This window comes from Microtus ochrogaster, unplaced genomic scaffold (assembly GCF_000317375.1).
Source record: "Microtus ochrogaster isolate Prairie Vole_2 unplaced genomic scaffold, MicOch1.0 UNK124, whole genome shotgun sequence".
Taxonomy (NCBI): Eukaryota; Metazoa; Chordata; class Mammalia; order Rodentia; family Cricetidae; genus Microtus; species Microtus ochrogaster.
Window position 1 is genome coordinate 134,615 of NW_004949222.1, and position 11,383 is coordinate 145,997.

At 46.0% G+C, this 11,383-nt stretch overlaps 1 protein-coding gene across 1 annotated transcript in view; it reads left to right on the forward strand.

Moving 5' to 3' along the window:
- March2 (membrane associated ring-CH-type finger 2) overlaps positions 1 to 11,383 on the forward strand; it is a 33,104-nt gene that overhangs the window by 17,889 nt on the left and 3,832 nt on the right. Inside the window, exons 3-5 of the mRNA XM_026778301.1 lie at positions 150 to 181; positions 381 to 457; positions 6,331 to 6,540. Coding sequence (XP_026634102.1) covers positions 150 to 181; positions 381 to 457; positions 6,331 to 6,540 — 319 coding nt within the window. The remainder of the gene's footprint in view (positions 1 to 149; positions 182 to 380; positions 458 to 6,330; positions 6,541 to 11,383) is intronic.

Here is an 11,383-nt window from a genome sequence, read left to right on the forward strand (position 1 = left end):
CTCTCTCTCTCTCTCTCTCTCTCTCTCTCTCTCTCTCTCTCTCTCTCTCTCTTATTTTGCTTTGTTTTTGAAGCAGGATCTCAGGTGTCCTAGGCTGTCCTCAAAGTAGCTTTTAGCTGAAGACGACTTTCCAACTTGTGGCCATCTAGCCTCTACGACCCAGTGCTGGAGTTACAGGCAGGCAGTGTCAGCAGTGGAACCCAGGGCTCCACGTATGCTGGGCTTGCCCTCTTCCAGCTGAACCACACCCCAGTTCCAGTCAAAGCCACTCCCCCTTTTAATACAACTTGAATTTGCTACTATCCTGTCTCTGTTTCCTGAGTGTTGGAATTATAAGCATGTACCACCATGCAAGGCTGTTTTTTGCTTCTTTGAACTAGAGTGTCATTTTAGCTCAGGGAGGCCGGGAACTCAGGCAATCCTTCTGCTTCAGCCTATTGATTGCCAGTATTACAAGGTATGAACCCTAGGGCAACCATTGCTAGTTCTTTTTATTTTTTTGAGAGAGTCTAATGTAGCCCAGGCTGGCCTACAGCTTGCTATACATCAGACTAGCCTTACACTCTTTTTTTTTTTTTTTTTGATTTTTCGAGACAGGGTTTCTCCGTAGCTTTTGGTTCCTGTCCTGGACTGGAACTAGCTCTTGTAGACCAGGCTGGCCTTGAACTCACAGAGACCCGCCTGCCTCTGCCTCCCGAGTGCTGGGATTAAAGGCACGCACCACCACCCGGCTAGCCTTACACTCTTGATCCTCCTGCTTCTACCTTCCACAAACAGGGATTAACAGGTGAGCTACCACACCCAGAATTTTTTTATTTGTTTTCTTTTATTTATTTATTTTAAGACAAGGTTACGTTCTGTAGCCCTAGCTAGCCTGGAACTTGCTGTGTTGACCAGGCTGGCCTTGAACTGTTATCTTCTTGCTTCAGCCACCCTACAGTTTTTGAGGTGAGGTCTCTGTAAGTAGAACTGACCTAGAGCTCTCTATGAAGACCAGGCTGATCTCACAGAGATCCACCTGCCTCTGCTTCCCAAGGGCTGGAATTAAAGGTGTGCACCACCATACCATTCTTTTCCCTTTTCTTCTTTCTTTCGTTTTTCTTTTGTTGTTGTGTTTTTTGAGACAGGTCTTTCTGTGTATCCTTGACTGTCTTAGAACTCACTCTGTTGACCACACTGGCCTCAAACTCACAGAGATCCACCTGCCTCTGCCTCCCAAGTGCTGCAATTAAAGGTGTGTATCACCACCTCCCAGTTTACTTTATTCTTAAAAATTTTTTAATATATTTTTTGTGCACTGATGTTTTGCCATGGGTGGGTTCTCTGGAACTGGAGTTAGAGAAGTTGTGAGCTGCCATGTGGGTGCTGGGAATCAAACCCAGGTCCTCTGGAAGGGGAGTCAGTGCTTTTAACCACTGAACTATCTCTCCAGTCCCTTAAAAATACTTTAAAAATTAATTACATGCTGGGCGGTGGTGCACACCTTTAATCCCAGCACTTGGGAGGCTGAGGCAGGTGGAGCTCTGTGAGTTCAGGGCCAGCCTGGTCTACAAGAGCTAGTTCCAGAACAGATCTAAAACTACAGAGAAACCCAGTCTCAACCAAATAAGCAAACAAAATTTAATTACATGTGTGTGGCTCAGTGGTCAGAGGACAACATGCACAAGTTAGTTATCTCTTTTCCCCATGTGGAACCTGGGATAGAACTCAGTTTGTCAGACTTGGCAAGTACCTCTACCAGCTGAGCCTTTTTATCTTTTTATCACTAGCCTTTTATCTTTCTATTGTCTGTCTACCTACCTACCTACCTACCTACCTACCTACCTACCTACCTACCTACCTACCTATTATAGTCCCAGCTGACCCAAGGCTAAGCCTCCTTTGGGTGCTAGGGTTGCAGGTATCTGCCACCAAGCTCAGATTACTAAGCATTTCTTTGTCACCTCTGGTATGCCCAGTGTTCCAGTCACCAGCTCACAGTTGATAATGTCCTTGTGATCTCCAAACAGGCCAGTTGGTAGGAACAGTTATAGAGTGTCTCAGTTCCTGTCCTGTTTGCTGTGGTATAATACCTTGACAAAAGCAACTTAAATAGAAAAGACGTTACGACTCCCAGTTCCAGGTCACATGCCATCACTGCAGTGAAGCCTCGTGGTAGGACTGTCCATCTCAAACACGTTAGCTGGTGACATGGTATCACAGTCCGGAAGTGGAAAATAGCAACACCAGTGTGCATGGCTCTCCTTTTACCAGGCCAGCCTGTGAGATGTGCCACCTGAACCCGCAGTGGGTCTTCTCACTTCAGTTAGCACAGCTAAGAGTATCCCTGACAGGTGAACCCACAGTGAGTCTAGTCACCTCAGCAAAGTTAAGAGTATCCCTGATAGGCAGGTCCACAGGCTACCCTGATCTGGACTCCAGATTCTGTCAAATTGAGCGTTGACACTTCACACCACCGAAGGCAGTGTTGAAGGAGAGATGCGTGTGCAGTGGTCGTAGGAGCTGGAAGTGAGCAAGTGCTTGCTATACAAACATGCAGGTCTGAGTTCAAATCCCCAGAACCCACATAAAGCTAGGTGTAGTAGCTCATTTCTGTCATCCCAGTGTTCCTAGGGGAAGTTGGGAGTTGGAGACAGAATCCCCGGGAACTTATGGGCGGCTAGCCTGGTGTACACAAGAAGAAAACGTCAGGGAGAACGCATCTCAAACATGCATTCCTGTACTCATACACACAAACACACACAAAGACTGAAGGTCTGTGGGTTGAGGGAGAGGCCTTGGCTGGAGGTGAGTTCTCAAGCTGAAACTTGAGGGATTAAAACAGGAATTTAGAGCCTCTAGGGAGAATACAGTCCCTGTAGAGAACACAGCAAGTGTGAAGACCCTGAGGCCAGGAGAAGGTCAAGCTAAGAAAGGAGGCGGGAGTAGAACTCTTAGTGTAATGCTTACTTAGCATACATGAGGCCCTGAGTTCAGTATTTAGAGTCCAATAAGAATCTCAACACTTGGGAGGTAGGTAGAGGCAAGGGTCATTCTTGACTGCATGGGGGTTTGATGTCACCCCTGGCCACACGAGACCTGTGGTGTGACACTGTTCTTTAGATGTGTGAACAAACATCTGTGGTGTGACACTGTTCTTTAGATGTGTGAACAAGCATCTGTGGTGTGACACTGTTCTTTAGATGTGTGAACAAGCATCTGAGATGGGTCGTTTTCGAACAAAAATAACAAGGCTCAGCAGTTAAAGTGCTTGCCGTGTAAGCATGAGGAACAAGACTTCAGACCCCCTAGAATGCATGTGAATGTCAGGTAGGTGTGGCAGCTGCCTGTAATCACAACCTCAGGAGGTAGACACAGGGGATCCCCAGAGCAAGCTGGCTGGCCAAACAAACTATATCCATGAGCTCTGCATTTGATTGAGAGAGCCTACCTCAGCGAATAAGGTGGAGGACAGACCAAGGATAATTCTTGACATCAGCCTTCATATGATCTGTGTGCATACACACATGCACACACAGCAACACCCAGTCTGGGATCTGTGGTTCATCTGGTGGGTGACATAACATACATTGAAGGCTTGGACCTTCATAAATCCCCGCATGGTGCCACACACGTATAAATCCCGGCACTGCGAGGTGGTGGTAAGGGGATAAGAAGTTCAAGACCAGCCGGGCAGTGGTGGCGCACGCCTTTAATCCCAGCACTTGGGAGGCAGAGGCAGGCGGATCTCTGTGAGTTCGAGACCAGCCTGGTCTACAAGAGCTAGTTCCAGGACAGGCTCCAAAACCACAGAGAAACCCTGTCTCGAAAAACCAAAAAAAAAAAAAAAAAAAAAAAAAAAAAAAAAAAGAAAAAGTTGGGACTAGAGTGGTTTTAGTTTTGAGAGTTCAGATTTTGGAGTGTTTTCATGAGTAATATGAGGTATTCTGGGGTCCAAATTGAAAGGAAATCCATATTTCATTCATATATGTATTACTCTCACCCTGAAAGTAAGTTTTACACAATATTTTAACTTTAATTAATTGTTTTCTTGTATTGCTGGAGTTGGAACCCGGGGCCTTGCTCACCTTGGGCAAGTGTTCCCCAACTGAGCTAATCCCTAACCATTGTCAGTTCTTTCTCTTTCTCTCTCTCCTATCTCCCTCTGGAGAGAGATGGCTCAGCAGGAAGATCACTTGTTGGTCTTTTGAAAGACTGAAGTTCACTTCCCAGCACCCATACCAGGTTGTTTACAAAACACTTGTAACTCTAGCTCCAGAGGATCTGACTCCCTCATCTGGCCTTCATGGCACCCATACACATGCGTATAGATACACACATATGATGTGGGCTGTCATTCTGTACGTAGGTTGCTTTTATTAGTTGATGAATAAAGCTGTTTCAGCCAATGGCTTAACAAAATTTAGTCAGGCAGGAATAGATATATAGAGAAAGTAGCCAGAGTCAAGGAGATGCCATGTAGCTGACGAAGGAAAAAGACGCCAAGAAAACCTTACCTGTAGGCCACAGCCTTTTGGCAATACATAGATTAATAGGAATGGGTTAATTTAAGATATAAGAGCTAACTAGGAATACGCTTGAGCTGTTGGCCAAACAGTGCTGTAATTAATATAGTTTCTGTGTGATTATTCAGGTCTGGCAACTGGAGTGAAAGAACAGTCTGTTTGCACACATGCGTGCGCGCACACACACACCTGTATGTACAAATGTAAAATATTTAAGTAGCATTTTTTTTTTTTTTTGGTTTCTCTGTGTGGTTCTGGCTGTCCTGGAACTGCCTGTGTAGACCAGGCCACCACTCCCCAGCACATCTGGCAGCCTGTGTAGACCAGGCTACCACTCCCCAGCACATCTGGCAGCCTGTGTAGACCAGGCCACCACTCCCCAGCACATCTGGCAGTCTTCCTTTCTTTCTGTTGCTGTGATGAGATACCATGACCAAGGCAATTTATAGAAGGAAGAGTTTAGAGGGTGAGTCCATGATTATGGCAGGGAGTGTGACAGCAGGCAGGTAGAGACCATTCAGTATCTGAGAGCTTAAATTTTACCTTCAAGTAGGAGACAAAGAGGGGACTAACTGGGAATAACGTGGGCTTTTGAAACCTCAAAGCCTATCTCCAACTTGTCAGACCTCATAATTCCCTAATAGTTCACCAATTGAGTACCAAATATGCAAATATATCAGCATATATGGGCCAGATATAGTATTTTAAATAATTTTGAGCTGGACATTGTAGGGACATTCTCAATACTTGGAAACAAGAGGTTCAGAAGTTCAAGTCTCACATGGATTACATGAGACCCTGTCTCAGAAAACAATAATAACCCACCACAGTGATGGTAGTGCTGGTGGTGGTGCTGGTGGTGATGTATATATAAAACATATTTCATGGTGTGGAAGGTTCTACTTGTGCTATCATGATAGCATTTTAAAGATATGTTCTTAAGCTGGATATAGGGGTGGTCACCTTTAATTTTAACACTGGATAGGCTGAGATAGGAGGACTTCTGTGAGCTCGAGGCCAGCCTGGTCTACATTGTGAGTTCTAGGACAGCCAGGACTACACTGGCTCAAAAAGCAAAGAAACAAGTAAAGGATTTGTTTTTTTTTTTGTTTTTTTTTTTAAAGATTTATTTATTTATTATGTACACAGTGTTCAGCCTCCATGTCTGCCTGCAAGCCAGAAGAGGGCACCAGATCTCATTACAGATGGCTGTGAGCCACCATGTGGTTGCTGGGAATTGAACTCAGGACCTCCGGAAGAGCAGTCCGTGCTCTTAACCTCTGAGCCATCTCTCCAGCCCCTAAAGGATTTGTTTTTATTTTTTATTTAGAGATATGTGTGCATGTCTGTGTAGTGTGTTCACTTGTGTGCAGCTGCCCTCAGAGGCCAGTAGAGGGCGTGGGATGCCCTGGAGCTGGAACTGCAGGTGTTGGGTTGTGAGCCTTTGACAAGGATGGTGGGAACAGAATCTGGTCCTGCTCTTCGGTCGCCCCCTCCCCCCACCATCATGCTGGTGTTTTGGAAGTTAAAGATTTTAGAACTTTTTGGATTGTAGATTTTCAGAATAGAATAGTCAGCCTGCTCTAGTTATGTGAATTTGCATAAATGCATTAACTCCCCTATTGCCTCTATTTGCCCATCAGTAAAATGAAGGCGAGCACTCAGCAGACTCAGTATTATTAAATTACTAATTTAATAATAATAATATTAAAGTATTATTACTTTAAAAACGTATGAATATCCAGGCCTACAGCCTGCCCCTATCGCGTCCCTTCTGTACCCCCCTTCCATATATAACACCTCTCCCTCATCTGCTCCCCTGCAGTGGCTGAAGGACCCGGGGCCTCGCACTGAGAAGCGGACGCTGTGCTGTGACATGGTGTGCTTCGTGTTCATCACACCGCTGGCCGCCATTTCAGGCTGGCTGTGCCTTCGAGGGGCTCAGGACCACCTCCGTCTACATAGTCGGCTGGAGGCTGTGGGGCTCATCGCCCTCACCATCGCCCTCTTCACCATCTATGTGCTCTGGACACTGGTGAGTGGGCACAGCCCAGCAGGAGGGCTCAGCCGGGCCCCTGGACTGTGTGAGTGGGCACAGCCCAGCAGGAGGGCTCAGCCAGGACCCCTGGACTGTGTGAGTGTCGCTTCTGCTGGAGGGGCACAGCCCAGCAGGAGGGCTCAGCCAGGACCCCTGGACTGTGTGAGTGTCGCTTCTGCTGGAGGCGGTCCCCTCAGCTCAGGGTTGGCCCCAGGTTGGCGCTGTAACACAGGTCCAGGGACACCCCAGCCCACAGTGAGCCTTTCACTCCAAGGGTCAGAGGAGATGAAGGGGACAGTCAGCAAAAGGCTGAGGCAAGGAAGAGACTGGAAGAAAGTAGGGCGGAACAGATATATAGTAAGGAACTGAGTGCCAATGAGCTGGCCCCACGTTTGACTCCCTGGACCTGTATGGTGGAAGGTGAGGGCTGACTCCAAGTCGCTCTCTGTCCTAACATAAAGGTGCCATGGCATATGCTGCCCCAGAGATAATTAACTAAATGTAACAACAAAATGAGATTTAAAACCTTCCAAAAAATATGAGACACACCTCTCCGTACTGAATTGTTGACTACTTTCCACTGGAGAAGGAAGGGACATTGCCTTCAGTTGTGTGCCCACAAGGCTCTGCTGTACACCCAACCCATGAGCTCACAGATGGCCTCCTTTATACTCAGTGTGTCACAGAGCAAAGCAAAAAGACGTGAGTGTGGGGAAAGACTTTGTAGGGAGGATGAGAGTGGGGTGAGGGTAATCAGAATGTATTACAGACATATATGAAACTATAAAAGAAGAGGGAGAGGGAGGGGATATCTGGTCGGAATGTAGCTCAGTCGGTCGAGTGCTTACCCAGTGCCATTCTCTCTAGTTGAGGGTTAGATGCTCAAGGTTATCCTTTGCTACATAGTGAGATTATGGCTAGCCTGGGATACGTGAGACTCAGTCTCAAAAAGAAAAGGAAGGTAAGGAGGAAGAAAGGAAGGGAGGGGTGAGGGAGGAAGAAAGAACAGAGAGAGGGAGAGAGGAGGAAGGAGTGAGGGAGAGAGAGAAATTGAGAGCTTGTGAGATGGCTCAGCAGATAAAACACTTGCTGCTAAGTCTAATGACCTGATTGGATCCCTGAGACCCACACCGGGCGAGAGAATAGACTTCTGTAAGTTGTCCCTGACTTCCACATGTACACCCCACTCCACCTCCACAGTAAATAGAGGAAAAACGCAGGAAAAATTAAATCCCAGCTGGAGAGATTCCTCAGTGGTCCATGTGCAAGGCCCTAGTTTAATTCCCTAGCACCACAAACAAACAAACAAAAATAAGACAAAAGTTAGCTGTGCTGATTTACACTGCCTGAAATCTGCTATGCAGGACTCTGAGGCAGGAGGATGGCTAACAAATTTAAGGCCAGTTTGGGCTCTACAATGAAACTCTGTCACAATATAAATAAATAGACAGGGCTGGAGAGATGGCTCAGAGGTTAACGCACTGACTGTTCTTTGAAAGTCCTGAGTTCAATTCCCAGCAACCACATGGTGGCTCACAACCATCTGTAATGAGATCTGGTGCCCTCTCCTGGCCTGCAGGTGTACATGCAGACAGAATACTGTATACATATAAATAATAAAAGAACTTAAATTTAATAAACAAATAAATAGACAAACAAACAAATAAATAAGTAAACAAGGGTAGGCATGGTGGGGCACACCTTTAATCCCAGCATTCGGGAAGCAGAGACTGGTAGATCTCTGTGATCTAGAGCTCAATGCCAGCCTGGTCTACATACAGAGTTCCAGAACAGCCAGGGTCACATAGAGAGACCCTGCCTCAAAAAGAAAAAAAACAAAAGGAAGGGAGAGATATTAAGAACTTGTCTGGGAGTTGACAGTGATAGAGCATGAGTCCCCCAGGACTTAGGGACAGTGTGGGTAACATGGGATAGTCCCCCAGGACTTAGGGACAGTGTGGGTAACATGGGATAGTCCTATCCAAAGAACCTGAGTAGACAATGAGGGATTGAAGCCAAAATACAGGACTGAGGAGTGGCTCAGTTGATACAGCACTTGTGGAACATGCAGAAGCTTTGGATTCTAGTCCCTAGCACTACGTCTACCAGCTGTGTTTACAGATACCCGAGGTGGAGGCCCACCTGGACTGCATGAGACTCTCTCAAAAAACAAACAAACAAACAAACAAACAAACAAAACATGGCAAGAAGAAGGCTGACTGAGTAAAAGTGCTTGCCTAGCAACCTGGCCCCCCAGGCACATCCCTGGGACCCTCGTAGGTAGCAGGAGAAAATTGACTCCACAGATCTGGCCTCTGGCTTTCACACGAAGGCCCTAACAAGAACTACCAACTTTTTTTTTAAAGTTTTAAGACAAAATAAGTTAGGAAAGATTGTATGAGGTGTGTTGATTGAAAAATTGAGGGGTTGGGAGTGTGGACCCATGGTAGGGCTCTTTCCTGGCATGTATCAGGCTCTGGCTTCCATCCCTAGCACAGGAAATAAACAGACAATGAAGGTGGGAGGGGCACCCTGTAACATTTACTGGTTTCTATGTGTCTGTGAAAGAAATTAATTTAAACTAAAAAGTAGTTATGAGTTGGTGTTTGGTGGGTGAAGGCAATTGCCTTCATGGCTGTCAAACCAAGTTCAACCTCCCCGGGACCCACATGGTGGAGAGGGAGAGCTGATTCCTACAAGTTACCCTCTGATGTCCACACACGTGCACACACACACACACACACACACACACACACACACACACACACACAAATGTAGTAAGAATACATTTAAAAAAATGCTTAAAAGGAAGAATAGAAGAGAATGAAGGCTGGGCAGTGGTGGTGCACACCTTTAATCCCAGCACTCGGGGGGCAGAGGCAGGCGGATCTCTGTGAGTTCAAGGCCAGCCTGGGCTATGGTCTACAAGAGCTAGTTCCAGGACAGGCTCCAAAGCTACAGAGAAACCCTGTCTCAGGCTGGAGAGATGGCTCAGAGGTTAAGAGAACTGACTGCTGTTCCAGAGGTCCTGAGTTCAATTCCCAACAACCACATGATGGCTCACACCCATCTATAGTGAGATCTGGTGCCCAGAGCACTATATACATAATAAACTTTTAAGAAAAGAAACACTGTCTAGAAAAACTAAAGAGAGAGAGAGAGAGAGAGAGAGAGAGAGGGGAACGTAGAGAACACTAACACTATTATTGAAACAAAAAGTGATAAGTAGGGGTACCACTAAAGCAAGCAGTGACATCTTTGGTCAGAGAGGGAGTCCAGAGTTCTCGCATTCTCCGTGTGTCCAGCTGTGGGTCGTTCCTCGTGTTGAGAAGTTGTTTCCAGATCAGTGGTAGATTTTCATATTGAGCATGAGAGAGACCCTTGGTTTCAAGTTAGCAGCACACACACACACACACACACAGGCTTTTTAAAGAGGGTCTCGAAGCCAGTGAGGCAGTGGTAGTGCATACCTTTAGTTCCTGCACTTGGGAGGCAAAAGCAAGCAGATCTCTGAGTTTGAGGCCAGCCTGGTCTACAGAGGGAGTTCTAGGACAGCCAGGGCTACACAGAGAAACCCTGTCTGGAAAAACAAAACAACAACAAACGAGTAGCCTGTACTTGACCTCGGGACGTAGCTGATGATGGCTGTGAAGTTCTCTCTGCATCGCCACACACGCAAGCAAACGCTGGCACAACGGAACCTCATCCCGTCTAGGCTGCTCTTTTACTCTTTGTAATAGTCCTACAGGCTCTAACTACCATACTCACATTGTTTCGAGCTGTTAAAGGCATCTTAAACCCTGCCTGTTGTAGGAGGCCACTTGTTTGTTCCCTGCTGCCCAAACCTGAAATAATCACACAGAAACTCCATTAACTAAATCACTGCTTGGCCTATTACCTTTAGCTTCTTATTGGCTAGCTCTTGCATTTTAATTTAACCCATTTCTATTAATCTGTGTATCACCATGTGGCTGTGGTTTACCGGCAAGGTTCCTTCTGGCATCTGTCTCTGGTCTACATGACTTCTCCCTGACTCTACCACCTTTCTCCCAGCATTCAGTTTAGTTTTCCCCACCTAGCTTTGTTCTGCCCTGCTATAGGCTCAAAGCAGTTTCTTTATTCATTAACCAATAAAAGCAACACATATACAGAAGGGCCTCCCACATCAACTGCCAGTGTTTTCATAGCAAGGATGTAATACAGTTCTCAGGATGCATTCCTGCCATAAGGGACACATATTTTAAAATACATAAATTACATGGAGACATATGTACTGTTTTACACCTGCTTGTTTTATCCCTTGATAGTATCCTTTAAAAAGAAAAGGGGCAGCTACTGAGTGCACCCATTCATTGTATGGGTGTCTCACATTTATTCAGTCCCTGTGACTCATCTGGTACTCTGGCAATGTGGGGGATTTTTCACCCTGTTACGAATAGTACTTTGGGCCACTACCAATGAAGTTCTTTCTCCCTTCCTTTTTCCCTCTTTCCCTCCTTCCCTTTCTCCGTCCCTCCCTTCCTTCCTTCTTTCTCTTTCCTTTGTGTGGTGCTGGGAATGGAACCCAGGAGCTTGAGTATTCTAAGCAAGTGCTTTACCATGGAGTTAGTCCCTAGCACATATGGAATATTTTTCTGTGTTCATAGTAGATGGTGCAAAAGTGTGTGCACAGTGCACATAGATGTTCATAGTAGATGGTGCAGAAGTGTGTGCACAGTGCACATAGAGTGCACATGGATGTGGAGGCCGCCTTTCTCATTCACTGTCCATCTTATTTTTTTTTTAAATATTTATTTATTTATTATGTATACAATATTCTGTCTGTGTGTATATCTGCAGG